Raw genomic sequence first — 17,946 nt, 5'->3', positions numbered from 1 at the left:
TCATTTATATTTATACATGTGCATAGAAAGCAAAAGAATAAGGAAGTTTACAACAAAATGCTAACAATGGTTATATTTTGGGTGCTGGAATTGTTGGTGATTTTTATGCTCTTTATCCTATTTTTCTGTGTTTTCCAAGTTTATCATGAGCATGTGTTGATACTGTAATTAGATTTTTAAAATAAACTATTTTTAAACATAAATTTTGGTGTACCTGTGTAGTATATTAATGTGCTAATTGTTATTAATCTACTAAGAAGTTAGAGATAGAGTTGCAAATAAACTTTTTACAGTGGATTGTTAAAACTTTTTATTAGTTTACCCATACAAATTCATTATTTTACCCTACAACTTAAATCTTTTAAATCTCTAAGGCATTACAAGCTCTTCAGAGCATTTTCCTTTGGAAAATGACTTTGCTGCATATTTAGCCTGTCAGTTTTTCTCCCCATTTTGATGAAAAGTAATAGCCACTGTACTATTCAAAGAAGTACATTTTGAAAATTGAATTTTGCAAACTTCACATTACTGGTTTTTGAGAGATTGTCTTACTTGGTTTTTTGTTGGGATTTCTAAAAAAGTACCAAATTGATGTTCCTTGTAATTGGTGACTTACAGTTTTCCTGGGGTTTTAGTCACAGGCATCAGATAGAGTTTCAGTTTTTCTTTAGATGTAAATTTTCTTAGCAATCCTAGACTAGATCAGCCTTTTGGTATTTTTATGATTTTCTGTGATTGCTCAGAAACTACTCATAGTGGCTGAGATGATATCATCAGAAGCCTTCAGCTCTCTGTTCTGTAGTTTGCTTTCTTTCAGTCAGTAAGTAATATTTAGTGTCCAGGTGGACAAGGCAGGTGATAGCAGTAAGACAGATGACAAAAATTCTGCCCTTGTTCAGCGTATTATCCAAGTGGAGACAGGATAAGCAAAAAAAGCATGTAAGCAATTTAAGTGTACACATATAATCAGCCCCATCCTATTTTAGTTCTCTTTGCTCAGGGACAAGTTTCTAGGCTGTTAAACAACTCGCTAGGCACAGAGCATGATAGCATCTACTTTTCAGCAGTGGAAGTAAAAGTGGAGATGTTGTCATTGGAACAAAATAATGGTCCTGTATTAGAATCAAGGATTAAAGATAAAGGGTCATCTTCATTCCATTCCCTAATCTGTTAATTTATGGATCTCTTTACTTTTCCTTTATGGGGACTGGCATAGTACTAGGTCCCAGGACAAGGACAAGGAATCAAGTTTGTGATTAAACTGCCATTTATTAGGTTAATAGAAAACAACAAAAGGATAGACTTTTTGATTTGTGCTCTCGTATCTTGGAGCTGTCTTTACCTTTTTTAAAAAAATAAAAATACAGTTTATTCCCTCTGGTTTTATTGTTTCTCATGACCATTCCTTCTTTCTTTTGCTTGATCCCTTTCATTCAACTCCTGTGAACATTTCAGGGTTACTTGAAATTCTGTTCTTGTGTTCTTATCCTACATATTTTTGTGTAATATCAGCTCCGTGAATATTTTTGTAGATATAATAATGTATTACCTTTGGCCTTGACCTCTTTCTCAAACTCCAGAATTTCCCCCCCTTTTGGTTTTTTTGCCTATTGACATCTTCACGTAGATGATCCACAGTCCTCTCAAGTTTATCCTTTTGAAAACTGAACTTACTGTCTTACCCTACATAATCTTGTAATCTTTATCTCTTCAGTAACTCCCAAACTCAGATCCATCCATTTTTTTATCCCTTTCCTTCATTGATAACTAATTCAATTCAGGGTTTGTCAGGTTTTATCAAAGCGCTGAATGAAAGAAAGAGATTTGACAAGCCCCTGAATTGAATGTTATCAAATTATTTGATTTAATATCTTCTTTCCAACGTGACAACTAATTGCAGTACCTAACCTGAGACTGAATCTTGTACTGGATGGGAGTGGGGGGATGTTATGAAGACTATTTTTGTGTCAATTGACGATATTGGAATATAGAGAGTAGATTACTTAATATTTTCAATGTTAAATTTACTAAAGTTGACGGCTGTGATTATGAAAGAAAATATCCCTATTCTTAAGAAATATACACTTAAGTATCTAGGAGTAAAGAGCCATGATATGTGTAACTTCCTACCCACAAAAGGATCAGAAAAAAAAATTGTATACACACACACACACGATTAGAGCTTGAATGCACACAGATGTTAAAGCAAATATAAAAGCTAACAATACATAAGTCTTGGTCTAAAGGGATATACAGTGTTCTTTGAAATGTTTTATTCTTGGCCGGGCACGGTGGCTCACGCCTGTAATCCTAGCACTTTGGGAGGCTGAGGTGGGCGGATCACGAGGTCAGGGGTTCGAGACCAGCCTAACCAACATGGTGAAACCCCATCTCTATTAAAAAATACAAAAATTAGCCAGGCGCGGTGGCTCATGCCTGTAATCCCAGCACTTTGGGAGGCCGAGACAGGCGGATCACGAGGTCAGGAGATTGAGACCATCCTGCCCAACACGGTGAAACCCCGTCTCTACTAAAAATACAAAAAGAAATTAGCCAGGTGTGGTGGCGGGCACCTGTAGTCCCAGCTACACGGGAGGCTGAGGCAGGAGAATGGCGTGAACCCCGGAGCCAGAGCTTGCACTGAGCGGAGATCGTGCCACTGCACTCCAGCCTGGGCAAAAGAGCGAGACTCCGTCTCAAAAAAAAAAAAGAAATGTTTTATTCTTACAAGTTTTCTAAATATTTGAGATTAAAGTTAATTTTTAAAACTCACAAGCCATCTTAAATGGCATTCTCTTTTATAGGATTTTCTCTAAAATTAATAATATTTTCTTTCAATAACCCTCAATGTTTTAATGTATAAACCCTTATCTCATTCCTAAACTATTGAACACCCTATTTTAGTTACTGATTAACCTTCTATACCCTATTGACCTTTTATTGCTCTCCACTTACCACACATTCCCATAGAAAGACCACCTCTGCCCAAAACAGAACTCTCCTTCTAACACCCTGGGTAATCATTTTCCATCATTTTCCTTCCTATCTACCTCCATACTACATTTTATTCTCTTGTAGAAGCATAATTCCACCCTTTCTAACTCTTCCTTGTGTACCTGTATAGTCCTTGAATATTTTAGTTTCACTTATCTTTTCTCTCATTTCTTCAGTCTTTCTCTCTCTGCCCCAAAAGGTGCCCAAGTCCCCATTTCCAGGAGAACCCTTTCATTTGACCCCATCTTTCTCTGCAAACTACCACCCAATGTCTCTTCTTTTTTTGTCATAATTAAATTTTCAGAAAATAAGCTATACTTGGTGCTTCCTATGTTTACCTTTTACCCACATCACAATTCATTTCAGTTTACTGAAATGGCAGTGTTTAAGGTTACCAGTGGCCTCCTAATTGTCATCAGGAGCCTCTTTTCAACTTTTATCCTACTTAATATCCCTGTAGTATTGAATGATGTTGACCAGGACATTTTCCTGATTATTTTATTCTTTCTTCATCTCCTCTTTATCTTCAATGTTGATATTTCATTTGTTATCTGTCCCCTGCATTTTTTCATTTATCTTAAGCTGCTAACAGTTTTTTTTGCTGGTTCCCAAATCCATACCTGTACCTACCAAGCTCCAGAGCTGGATTTCTAGTGGAACCTTTCCACCTGAGCAAGTATTTCAAATTTAACATTTCCAGACCTCCTTTGCCTCCCCCAGTTTTGCTCTCTGATATGGTTTAGATTTGTGTCCCTGCTCAGATACCATGTCGAATTATGATCTCCAGTGTTTGTGGAGGGCCTGCTGGAGGTGATTGGATCATGAGAGTGGATTTTCCCCTTGCTGTTGTCATGATAGTGAGTTCTCACAAGATTGTTTCACAAACTTGTTCTCACAAGAATGTTTAAAAGTGTATAGCACCTCCCCCTTCTCTCCCCTTCTTCTGCTCCCACCACATAAGACTGCCTGCTTCCCCTTTGCCTTCCACCATGACTGTAAGTTTCTTGAGGCCTCCACAGCTGTGCTACCTGTACAGCCTGCAGTACTATGAGCCAATTAAACCTCCCTTCTTTATAAATTACCCAGTCTTAGGTAGTTCTTTATAGCAGTGCAAGAACAGACTAATATACTCTCTTTCTTAATTAATGATATAATTTTCGTCTTCCATCTAGTTGGCCAGTTTGCACTTTAGTGCTGACTTCATTAAAATCATCCCAAACATCACTAAATCAAACCAGTTTTTTGTTCCACAATGTTATGCAGGTTGAGTATACCTTATCCAAAATGTTTAGGACCAGAAGTGTTTTGGGTTTTAGATTATTTCACATTTTGGAATATTTACAGGTATATAATGAGATTTGGGGATGGAACCCAACTCTAAACATGAAATTTATATATGTTTCATATATACTTTATACACACAATCTAAAGTTAATTCTTTTTACAATATTTTAAATAATTTTGTGCATGAAAGAAAGTTTTGACTGCATTTTGATTGTGACCTGTCAAATAATGTCAGGTGTGGAATTTTACACTTGTAGCATCATGTTGGGACTCAAAAAAAATGGATTTTGGAGCATTTCAGATTTATAGATTAGAGCTGCTCAACCTGTATTTGTTGCCTATACCCTGTTCCCTTATTTTTATTATTTTTCACCTGGACCACTGCTATTCTGCCACCAGCTATTTTATTAAAAATTCATCTTCTGCCCGGCGCGGTGGCTCACGCCTGTAATCCCAGCACTTTGGGAGGCCGAGACGGGCGGATCACGAGGTCAGGAGATCGAGACCATCCTGGCCAACACGGTGAAACCCCGTCTCTACTAAAAATACAAAAAATTAGCCGGGGGTGGCAGGCGCCTGTAGTCCCAGCTACTTGGGAGGCTGAGGCAGGAGAATGGCGTGAACCCAGGAGGCGGAGCTTGCAGTGAGCTGAGATCCCGCCACTGCACTCCAGCCTGGGCAACAGAGCCAGACTCCATCTCAAAAAAAAAAAAAAAAAATTCATCTTCTTAAAAAAGAAAAACTTCAATAGCTTCTGCTGTCTATAAAGTGAAATCTGTACCTCCTGATTCCAGCCATGCTGAACTACTTTCTGGTCCTCTAATGTACCATGCCTTTTATGGCTCTATGTTGTTCCTTCTGTCTGTAATGCCAGGTCCTATATTTCTAATAGTTTTTAGTAAAATTACCACCTTGGGATATAGACTACACATTTACTAAGACCATAGTCTTATTTGCTGTTCCAGCTATGGTCCTCATGTTGGTGGTGTTCATAGTACCAGCGGCAGAGGTTTCCCTCCTGGATCAGTTCTGTGGCCTGGTTTTAGGCATTATGGCTTCCAATACTTCTGAAGATGTAGAACTGTCCAGTAACTTGTAAATAAATTCCATCTATTGCTTGCAAATGGAAACTTTGACCGATACATGTTCTCAACCTTCATTGTACTTACAAAATTCAAATTAAAAGCGCCTAAAACTCAATATAATAATCACATCATCAGTTTTTTTTCATCATGCAGCATTTTAGTTGTTTACTTGATACTGCATTATTGATTATGCTGTGGCTGGGGCAGACCACAAGGAGATGCACCAAATCAGTGTGGCATTTAGGAAAATGTGGTTCTCATGTGCACTAGGAACAAGTACATTTTTACATGGGAGAGGGTGCCTCCTGTATTTTTTAATTAGTATGTAGCATGTTGAAATGGATATGTTCTTTACCATGATGTTGAAGTATTTGTATATTAAAAATGAAATTTGGTCTAGATCTTTTGAAGCAGTCACAGTGAACCCCATCAAACAATAAAGTTTTAAAACTACCACAACCATGCTGTAATGTGTGTGTACATGTATTTTATAATTATGTTATATAAAGTTAATGAGCAGTCAGATTATAAAAGTAATTTGAATTTATGTCTTCCATTTCATCTCATTTAAAGTGTTGTCTTATTCAGATTTGTTTTAACTTTGTATTATGAAAAGATCGGGGGGGGGGGTCATTCCTATGACTGCAGAGAAGGTTAGTTTCAGCATTAGCGATCTATCAGTATGTAGTTAGAATTGTCTCCTAAATGGCAGATTAATAGAATTCTTGACAGTTTTTAAGACCTTAGAAGATTATTCATGGAATTGAGATCTTTTTTTTGGTGATCATTTTATCATTCTAATTTCCTTACTCTATTTGTGGTTCAATGTGGGTTGGCACTGTTGAGAATCAGAAAACTATAGTGGAAAATTTAGAGGAAGAAATGAATTGATAAATCCTTCTAAAATAGTCATCTCAAGCATGAAGATCATAAGTGTTTTAATGGATTAGTATCACCCTTCTGTGGGAGGGAAAAGTATTTTATTTAGCTGTATAGCATTAGCAGTCTTAGAATTTACACAGCTATTTTCTTTTTTGATGTAGACATATGTCCCTTTAAAAAAAGTAGCACATGGTTTATGTTTGAGCACTTACCCAAAGACAGGAGAACTTTATAACTCTACCAGTCTTTGTTGTTGTAGTCTGAAGACCTTTTCCATTTTCTGGGTCTTAGAAGAAGATAATGTTTTTGCCTTAATTTAATTTATGCAGAATACTCAAAATGTGTAACTATGTATATTTTGATTTCATTGAATGCTGATGTTTTCATTTCAGATTGGCTTGCCGTAATTTTGTGGCATTGTGTAAATTAGGAGTCATTTGGTAAATAAGATGTTTCCAGTGTTATCTATTTAGAATCCTATTACAATTTCACTGTGTTGGTTTTGAGCTGTGGTCATTCATTCTTGAAGAGTGTAAGGTAAAAAGTGGTCATTTAACTCTTTTCGAATTTGATGTAAATGCTTGTTATTTGGAAGCCTGTCTTTGGTAGTATTTAGGCTGTTACACAAATAATAAACCATAGATTTGAAGGAAGTAAAGTGAAAAAAGAAGTTGTGTAGCAAAGAGGTGTTCACTTGTCAACCCTGAACACAATATAGGCAGTCCCAGATGGAAATTTGTCTTGCTCTGCCCTGTATCTTATTATAGTAATGCTCAGTTCCAAAGTTCTCACATTGTTCTCTTATTAATTAATTTGTGTTTGTCTTACCTTTATTGCCATGTCATGAGTTTCTTTAGGTAGCAAATTCATCTTAAAGTTTTTTCCCTTGTCTTCCCCACATTCTGTAACCCATTAATGGGCTGATGATAATTTTTAATAACTTCCTAGTTGACTGTTTTGTAAATTAAATTACTGCTTAACTCAATCTTTTGTAAATTAAAATACATTAATTTTTACCTATACTTCATTTATGTATTCAAAATATATTTATTGAAATTGCTAGACTACAGATTTTGTTGATTAACAAACTAAGTGGTCCTTGTCCTCATAGAGCTAGTAGCCATCTAGAAGAAAAGCCTATATGGTAGGATACTTTTTTTTAATCTCCCCATCCCTATAATAAGTAAATAATGTAAATCAACTCAGAGCTATCTTGGAAATAATAAATTTACCAGACTCGTTTGCCAGTTAAGTAGCTGGTTTCTACTGCTTTTTAGTGAGTGAAGTACATGCTAAATGATGGAACATTTTTATTTTTAATTTTTTTAGAGGTAGGGGTTCTCAGTATGCTGCCCAGACCAGACTTGAACTCCTGAGCTTAAGTGACTCTCCCGAGTAGCTAGGACTACAGTTGCATGTCACTGCACCTGGTGCTAAATGACGGAACTTTTTTTATACTGTATAAAAATAGTGAGGTTGTGATTTTGCAGATTTTTAATCATGTGACATAATAATATGTGACAAGTAGCTCTTCCCCACTCATGTTGATGCTGTACCCACAATAGAGATACAGTGATACTAGTTGCCTCAGAGTAGCTAAAGATGATTTTTACAGAATTATTAAAACCAAGATTACTCATAGAGTGTTGCTGTATAACAACATACAGCAGTGAACTGAAAAAATAGTTAACACTGGAAAGAAATATCAGAATGTTTAACTGTGAAGTGTGTGTTGAATTCTTATTACTTGTGATATAAAGAGGGCTTTTAACAACACGGCAATACACATTGTAAGCTGAAGCAAGAAGCACCAGAGAAAGAAATCTGAGCAGGTGTTTTAACTTCAACATACCATGCAGAAGCATAGGAAGCAGTGTTAACCTGAGTACTGTTATATAAGAAACTCATTACTGTTCTGCTGATTGGTGGAAAGAGCTCTTATCCTTCTCCCCATTCTGAGGTTACATTAAGCTCTTTATTTAATAGTGAGGATAACAAAATTTTATCAGAGATGAGATTATCAAGAAGCCGAAGCACATGTAACACATCACAAAATTGTTTCCCTTAGCCTCCAGAACACATGAGAACTGCCTGTGATGCTGTCAGCACAAGGTAGAATTTTATTAGATCTAGAAAGCTCTGTTCTTATTCTACCACTGTTGTTGTAGACTGGGGTTGACATCACCATTCTGGAGAACTCCAGCTAACAGTAGAAAGTTATCCACTTAAAGGTGGATGTTTGGAAATACTGATTCTTATGAGTGTGGTCTTATTTTCCAGACTCTGGCTATTCACTTTAAGGACTAAATGCAGCCTCTCAAATGTAGTAAAGCTACCTCTACTAAGACATTGGGTAACCATAGAATGGCCACTTACTATTTTAATGCACTCAATGTATTGTGACATGGACTAGAATACTTGAGTTGACATTGTCATTGTATTCTCTTCCTGTGGTCAAACTAGGCAGACAAATTACAGTAAGAAACTGACTAATTAATTCTAGAAAGCATCATCATAGCACTTGAAGTCCAGTGATCAGTGCCTTTATTCCATGAAGTTATACTAACACAAGAAATTATGAGAAATTTATTTGGTGAATTTTGACTTCTTCAATAGACTTCATACAACTTACAGGTCAATTTTTGTATTGATCTTATAATTTCATTGAGATAAATTTTCTCATTTCCAAGTACTAGGGAAGCATTTCTTGGGAAGTTTCTCAGCTTCTGAAAATGAGCCTTCATCTCTAAAATAGTACAAGTAAAAAGATTGGGATAGCATCACTTCAGCGAGACTTCCCAGCCCTGAAATGGCATGATCTTTTTCTGATATTTGCTGTAAATGGATATGTGTAACCCCCATTCCATCCTACTAAAGCCGATTGTCTTATCTGATCTCAAGGTGCAAGGCAACAAATGTGACCAAGCAAATGTTTACAGCCTTAATTTGAGATGTGTCAGCATTATGCTGGCTGCATTGAAAAAGAGGTAGGTCCCTGAAATACCAGCATTAGAGCTCCTAAGGGAACCATCCTAGGGCCACTGTCCCAGGAGATGACATTGTCATTAGCAGAATGAGTGTTAAGAATAAGGATTTTCTAGTACTTAACACTTGGATAGAGGAATTATTTTATATGTCACTGGTACAAAGAATTCAAAATTGCATAATGTTGAAACTTCTGGAAACATGCTAAGTTTGTTTTTATAATCAATTCCAAAAGACGTATATTATAGTAAGTTGCAATATATTCGAGAATATTCATCTTTTATTTTGGAGACACATAAAAAGAAACCCCCAGACCTTCTACTTTCTATAGGAAAACAAACAAGCTAGTAGACTTGAAAACCGATAGATCCTCAAATGTGTATAATATCAGAATTCTGAAGGATCTTGGATGTCTTCTAGTCCAAGACTTACCTGAGGGATAAATTTATTATAGTCTTCCCAAATATCATTAATCCAGCCTTCTTAAATATTTTCAGTGATACAACTCATTACCTCTCAGGGAAAAATACTAATTTTTAGATAAATCTCCAAATTAATGATTCCTTCATTAAGTTGAATTGAATTGTGTCTTCACCTACCATAATATTATCTGTTTGTAGTTATTCGAACTGGTCACATTTTTTTCTACAGCCATAATCTAACTTTTATTTCTTTTTGCAAACATTGTAACCAATGACATCTTGTATTTTTCATTTAGCTTGTAACACTTCAAGAAGCAAAACTGCTGCTAAACGAAGATGATTACCTTATTAAAGCTGTATACGACTACTGGGTGAGAAAACGTAAAAACTGCAGGGGGCCATCCCTCATTCCTCAGATAAAACAAGAGAAAAGAGATGGCTCTACCAACAATGACCCTTATGTTGCCTTTCGGAGAAGAACAGAGAAAATGCAAACTCGAAAGGTAATGTGCAAATTAGGTTTCATTGAAGGTAGCTTAATAGTATTTAAGATCAAGTTTTTTTTTTTTTTTCTAGTAACTTGAATTATTTGAACATAATGGGAGCTAATGGCGTTGATGGCCTTCTGTAAGAAATACTACTTTTTGTCTGACCCATGGTCAGACGCATTATCCTTTGTGCCACTGGCCCACAACAAGAAATCCTACTTTTCAGTAGCTTCTATTGGTCAGTTGTTTATGCTGTTTATCTGCTACCTATGCCTTTTATAAATGTACTGATCGTACCATTTTATGCTTGCAGTTAAAGTGATATGAGGAATTTTGTGTCCTTATGCACCTTGGAAGTTTTGAGCTCTTCAGTAAACTGGATTCTCTATCACAGATCTGCTGTGTTTGGGAAGCTGATAACTTGAAATACTACTTCTATTCCTTGTTGCTCACTTGAGACCTTACAGTTCCTTGTAAACCATATTGTAGTTCTTCCAACTGAAAATGGACCTTGCTGCCTCTGGCTACTATAGGGTCGTGGGAAGTAGAGAAGGGTTCATTTTCAACCCTGTTCTGCAAACAGTCAAAGGTAGCAGTGGAATCTTTCTCCTTTTCTGAGTTGTCAGTTTTGTTAGATTTCAAATTGATGAGCTTGTTCCCATCTGGCTTTCAGAAGCAGCATAAAGCAGAATTTTAAGTAAGAGAAACAGGATCTCATACTGTTCAATGATATGGTATAGAGGAAAGCACTATTCTAGAGGAGTATTCACTCTCTTCCATTTCTCATGATTAATAGTAACACCACACATAAGTATCAGGAACATATAAATGTAAAATAACGAATTATAATTGGAGGCAAAGCATTTTCTGTGGATTCTCCTAACATTGAAAGCTTGTCCTTGTCAGCTGTTAATAATGTAACAGCTGTGAAGTATGACAGCTGCCAAGGATAGTATATTTTAGGAGAAATTCTCTTCTTGGTTAATAACCAGAATTTCTATAATTCTTGAGGATGTGATTTTTTTAAACATTAGAGGATGGATTTCCCAAGTGTAGATGACATTCCCTGACTCAGACTTGAGTTTTTAATTTGGCATTCTGGTTCTTAGCTAAGGGAATCTGTAATATTTTATGAAGATTTGACACTTTTCGAAGACTGAAACGAGGTAAGTTCATAAATATAGTAAGACTTCATAAATGTGGACTATTGGACATAAGGAAAGAGAGGTTTATCTAAATCATTAGAAAAACCTGAACTGTGAATCGCTTTTTGAAAGCAGGATACAGTCATGTGTTGCATAACATTTCTGTCACTGATGGACTGCATATATGATGGTGATCCCCTAAGATTATAATACTGTATTTTTACTCTACCTTTTCTATGTTTAGATATGTTAGATACACAAGTACCTACCTTATGTCAGAGTTGTCTACAGTATTCAGTACAGTCACACACTGTACAGGGTTGTAGCCTAGCAGCAGTAGGCTATACCTTCTAGGTTTATGTAAGTACACTCTGACATTTGTGCAACAAAGAAATTGCCTAACAACACATTTCTCAGATCTTTGTTCATTTATTTGTTTAAGAGACTGAATCTCACTGTATTGCCCAGACTGGTCTTGAACTCTTGGGCTCAAGCTGTCCTCCCGCCTTGGCCTCCCAAAGTGCTGGGATTACAGGCATGAGCCACCACATCCAACCCCTCAGATCTTATCTGTGTCAGTAAGCAATGCATGACTGTAATTAATTTCAGATATATTGCAAAACAGACCGTTAGCAATGCCTTTTGAAGGAAAACTATTGTTGGACTTCCTTTAGTGAATGGGTATGGAATACTTAAGATTAGCAGTATTAATTGGCATATTGACAATATTTTTTGAATGTTAAAATATGTTTTATTCTTCTTTTGTTCTAACCATTAGAGAATTGCTAGGAACTGGTTCTTGTGTTTAGGCATTTCTTTATTTTGTGGTCACTAATACAGGTTTTCCCGACACTCTGATTCCTACCCTTTCTCTTGTTTGTTTTTCCATTTTCCTCTGCAAAGAGGTACATTTTCTTTTCTGATGCTTTTTACTTTTTATTCCTTTTGTTTTCAGTTGTAAGACCAAAGACGATTCCCTATCATGCTCACCGTTGCTAGTTAGAAATGTTTATGTGTTTTGAAATGAGAAACAGGGGAAAGCACTCAAATAATGAATACTCCCTAGGTGTTCAGGAGGTGGCAAGCACCAGGGTATGCAAAAATGAATACAACTAACAAAGGCTCTCTGTTTTCTGTTTCTACAAACTCAGAAACACTTGTGTAGTTGATGCAAAGGGTAAAAGGTCTTCTGAAATATTTGGCTGTCTAGAATTGAATTTTAAGTTGCTGAACCAATATTTAATTAAGGAGCATGTGTATACTTTGGGGCATTCTTAAATGAGATAGTCTTAAGGCACCAGCATGTCTGAATGCACTGATTGGGAAATCCTGAATCAGCATATACATTTAATAATTTAACCACATAGATTCAACTCTTAGTGTCTGTGCCTTCTCTCCTCCCTCTGTAAGGCCCAGAAGAAGTAAGATAGTTAAGAGAGGAAATTCCCAGGGTGGTGGTTGTCAGTTCTAGCTGCACTACATAACAGTCACCTGTGAATCATCCTTGGTCATGAAAAGATGTACAGTTTATTCTGTAGTGTAACAATTTGAGAATCACTTCCCTAGAGATTTGGCGGCAAGTATAGAACTGTAATATGTAACTGTATTAGGGAGAAAGGAGATGGCCCTGAGCAGAGACAATTGTGAGAAGGAGTAAAGGGGGCAAGCGGATTTGAATACAGGGAAGAGGGCTATCTTAGAAGGATAGAAAAAATGTCGATATGAACTTGTGATTTTTAATACTGATATAGTTTGAAATAGATATAGATCTGTGCGTATATGTACATACACATATTACATACATATTTCTTAGTTCTGTTCACCGAGAGTCCCTAGAAGCAGTGACACCCAGTAGAAATGAGCATGCCTAGCATGTAGATGTTGATTTTAAATACTGTTTTTTGGCTGGGCATGGTGGTTCACGCCTGTAATCCCAGCACTTTCAGAGGCTAAGGTGGACAGATCACCTGAGGTCAAGAGTTCAAGACCAGCCTGACCAACATGGCGAAACCTTATCTCTACTAAAAATACAAAATTAGCCTGGTGTGGTGGCGCACACCTGTAATCCCAGCTACTCAGGAGGCTGAGGCAGGAGAATCACTTGAACCCAGGAGACAAGTCGTGGTGAGCCAAAATTGCACCATTACACTCCAGCCTGGGCAACAAGAGCGAAACTCTGTCTCAAAAATAATAAAATATATAAAATAAAGTAAAATAATGTAATAAAATACTGTATAAAATAAAATAAATCTGTTTTTCATTAAAGGGAACCAGGGCTCCTTAGGAAAATTATCCCAGGTCTAGGGCTGGGAAAATACAAAGATAAGCCTGGAACACACATTTTGTTATACGAGAAAATAAGAATATGATTAAAGAACATTGGAGCCATGCCAGAAGGATGCAGGAGCCAGCTTGAAAGGGGACTCCACTGATAAGAGCTGGGAAAGTTTGAGCATCAAAATAGATTATGAAAGTAATGGATTCCACCCCTTAGAGTACCATGAGTCCATACTGATGTGGGTGGGTGGGTGGGTATGGATGAATGAATAGACAGCATTTCCTTACAGTAGATTTCCAAACCTATAAATGTTGGCAGAATGATGGAATTACAATATCAATATGTGGCAACCACCATAATAATATAGATAATTGTTTCAGGCAAAAGTTAGAATTAATGGTTATTAAACTTAAGGGGGGAAGTTTGATGATTAAATAGTGTTTCTGTAGTCCTACAGCATACTTGTTAATTAATTAATTAATTTTTTGAGATGAAGTCTTGTTCTGTTGCCCAGGCTGGAATGCAGTGGCATAATCTCGCCCCACTGCAACCTCTGCCTCTTGGGTTCAAGTGATTCCCTTACTTCAGCCTCCCAAGTAGCTGGGACTACAGGCACTTGCCACCACACCTGGGTAATTTTTGTATTTTTCATAGAGACAGGGTTTCACTATGTTGGCCAGACTGGTATTAAACTCCTGACCTCAAGTAATCTGCCCGCCTCAGCCTCCCGAAATGCTGGGATTGCAGGCATGAGCCACTGTGCCTGGCCTAACACACTTGTTAATTTAAAGGGGAAAAATAGTATTTGACTAGGGCAAACTGGGAGATGCCATCTTAATCAGGGAATCAAAGTTACTATCAGCGGTAATGGAACAAATATTATCTTTTAACTCCTGATATGAGAGGGATTCAATACCACTTTTGTGGTAGTTGTACCAAAAATACATAACCTGAGTTTAATCATGGAAAAACATTAATGAAACCCAAATTGAGGAATATTCTACAACATAGTCTCTAGTCTTTGAAAATATTAAGATTGTAATCACTGAAAGATACAGAAGAAGACAAAGATGAGATTAAATTACAGAAGATTAAAGAAACATGACAACCAAATGTGGTTTTTAATACGGAGTCAGATCCTAGACCAGGAAAAAATTTATGATGATGATGATGATGATGATGATGGTGTTTAAGACGGAGTCTTGCTCTTGTCATCCAGGCTGGAGTGCAGTGGCCCAATATCTGCTCACTGCAACCTCTGCCTCCTGGGATCAAGCGATTCTCCTGCCTCAGCCTCCTGGGTAGCTGGGATTACAGGCGCCCGTCACCACACCCAGCTAATTTTTGTGTTTTTAGTAGAGACTGGGTTTTACCATGTTGGCCAGACTGGTCTCGAATTCCTAACCTCAGGTGATCCAACCGTCTTGGCCTTCCAAAGTGCTGGGATTACAGGCGTGAGCCACTGCGCCCGGCCAAAAAATGTATTCTTATAATAAAAGTTACCTTACTGATGTCCTTATAGCAGTAACTGTATTTTTTGCTGTAAAGGACATTAGTGGGACAGTTGTTGAAATATGAGTAAAGTTTATATGTATAAAGAAATTAAGTAATAAGATTATATTAATGTTAATTTCCCGAGTTTAATAATTGTACTGTGATTATATGTGAATACCATTTTTTTGGAAAATATATATTAAAGTATATAGGGATAAAGGGGCATTTTATATCTTCAGATTCTCTTGAAATTTTTCAAAAATAGTGCTGCTGATACTTTCTAGATGTGTGTGTTTATATTCATACATTTATATGTATACACATATAGAGAGAAAAAGCAAATGTAAAATGTTAACCTTTAGAGAATCTGGATGAAGATATATGAGAATTCTTTATACTGTTTTTGTAACTTTTTTTTTTAAGTCTGAAACTATTTCAAAACAAAAAGGGTTTTTGGTTTTTGTTTGTTTGTTTGTTTGTTTTTTTAAAGGTCAAGACTGGGGAAAGGAAAGTTAGGAAGGATGATTATTTGGGCATAAAGAGAACAGAGGCTGGGAGCAGTGACTCATGCCTGTAATCCTAGCACTTTGGGAGGCCAAGGTGGGCGGATCATTTGAAGTCAGGAGTTTGAGACCAGACTGCTCAACATGGTGAAACCCCGTCTCTTCTAAAAATACAAAAAGTAGCTGAGCATAGTGGTGGATTCATGTAATCCCAGCTACTGAGGCTGAGGGAGGAGGGAGGCTGAGGCAGGAGAATCGCTTGAACCTGGGAGGCAGAGGTTGCAGTTAGCTGAGATCACGCCTCTGCACTCCAGCCTGGGCAACAGAGTGAGACTGTCTCACACACATACACACGCACACACACACAAATGCAAAACAAGAGATGAGTAAGACAGGATAGAAGAGAAGTCAATGAGGTACACTTACTGAAGAGGGGAGCTGTGTAAAAGGTTCTGGTACACTTTTGAGTATTATTCGGCTGCCAGCTGGTGTGTAACCTCATATTATTATCTGCCTTACGATTCTGTGTATCTGTTTTCTGTCTGTCATCCTTACTAGATTCTAAACCTTTTGAGGGTAAGAGACATGTGCAATACCCTGCACAGTGTAGGCACAGTAGTTGCTGTTGATAATACTAATTTTTTTAATTGAAAAGTATTATTGCTGCCTGTTTAAAACAAATGCTTAAACATATGCTTTAGATTTTACCTTTTGTCATAGTAATGAAGGAGAAAAAGATGAATTTTTTTAATTACACAAAAGGGTGACTTATTTTTAATATTCGATGTGGAGTACCACAATGGGACCTAGTATAGGTTATTTTTAACATATGACTATTATTTTTCAAATGCAGGAAATTATACACAAAAGAAAAACAGTATAACTTTGACTTTTTCTCGATTGTTATTTTCTCTTTTATAATCCTCCAATATGAAACCTCTAATATTCTTTAGGTTTTTTCTAATGTCATTTCGAATAATTAACTCAAGGAATGAATGATTGCTTAAGTACAGTTCACTCTGGCATAGATTGGAGGGGTGGTAGTGGTCTACTTTTAAACAAATAGTTCCATGCCTAATAGTAAAGTGAGGAATCTGTGGATGTTTGATTTAACAAAATAGTTTACATTAGTAATAATTTTATATGCAAATAGATGCTGCTAATTACAACTGAGCCTTTTCTAGTTATGTAGCAGGGCTTTCACTTTGTATAATAATTACTTGAAAAGCTAATAAACAGTGTTCTGAAATTCAGTATTTTTGCTAAATCTCTTTTCTACTCAGCAGTGGGGTGTTACATTACATTGAAAAATGACAATCCGATTTCTTGAAATGGTTGTTATCCTACTTCCAGTTTTCTGAGTTTCTGAAGTGAAGCTTTACTGGTCATTGTTCATGTTCACATAGTAGTACAGTGTATCATACCATCCAGCCCCCAGTTACAGAGCTGGTGATGGATGGATGAATGTATGGGGGGACTCCTTTTGACTGTTACCTTGATCTGGATAGAACTGTTCCTCTCTGTCATTGGAAAATACTTTCCTACACGCTGAATGCACTACATTTTCCAATAACAGATTTTGTTTCAGGTGAACATTTTTTGTTTGTTTACGTTGAAATTATTTCCTTATGCCATTCTACCTTTTCAACAGCTGGCAACATTTTTTTTCTGAGTATTTATCGAGAGATACTTGCTTGTACTTATATTTTCAGAGTTAAATAGATATATGTTATCTTACATAGGTTGCTGTTCAGATGATTTTTTTTAACATTTTACTTTTATAGGATAAATTCAGGTCTGATAAGAATTTATTGAATAAAGCCGGAAATGTAGATAACTGGGTTGTTTATTCTTCTAAAATTATTATTTTTAATAGAATCGTAAGAATGATGAAGCCTCGTATGAAAAGATGTTGAAACTGAGACGAGAATTTAGTAGAGCCATAACAATTTTGGAAATGATTAAGAGAAGAGAGAAAACAAAACGAGAATTATTGCACTTAACTTTAGAAGTTGTGGAGAAAAGGTAACATTGCGCCTATTAAAACAGTAAAATGACAACTTTACCAAATGATGGGCAAAATGAACCAAAAGATTTTTAGGGGGGATCAGGTTAAACTTTATGACAGTTGATATTGATTCTGTAAGAATTTATATTTTTTAAAGATTTGTGGTTACTAGTTTTTCTTTTTATAGATTAAGTTACCAATTTGGATTACAGATTTTGGGAGAGTTTTGTGTATACTGTAGATCCTATACTTAATTTTGTTTTGGCAGAATCATTGAATTTTATTTAGAAAAGAACTCTAGTGATCATTTTGTTTACTTCTCCGTATTAAAGTTTCTGTTCAGTAAAATCTGAGGGAAATGAGTATTGATTTTATTTT

At 36.4% G+C, this 17,946-nt stretch overlaps 1 protein-coding gene across 3 annotated transcripts in view; it reads left to right on the top strand.

Annotated features, from left to right (window-relative positions):
• The window catches only part of EPC2 (enhancer of polycomb homolog 2), a 146,388-nt gene that overhangs the window by 101,758 nt on the left and 26,684 nt on the right, over positions 1–17,946 (top strand). For all 3 annotated transcript variants that reach the window (XM_033231563.1, XM_033231562.1, XM_033231564.1), the window contains 2 exons: positions 9,949–10,155; positions 17,437–17,585. In XM_033231563.1, coding sequence (XP_033087454.1) covers positions 9,949–10,155; positions 17,437–17,585 — 356 coding nt within the window. The remainder of the gene's footprint in view (positions 1–9,948; positions 10,156–17,436; positions 17,586–17,946) is intronic.

Source organism: Trachypithecus francoisi, unplaced genomic scaffold (assembly GCF_009764315.1).
Source record: "Trachypithecus francoisi isolate TF-2019V2 unplaced genomic scaffold, Tfra_2.0 Lachesis_group13, whole genome shotgun sequence".
Taxonomy (NCBI): Eukaryota; Metazoa; Chordata; class Mammalia; order Primates; family Cercopithecidae; genus Trachypithecus; species Trachypithecus francoisi.
This window is presented reverse-complemented; position numbering and strand designations above follow the sequence as displayed.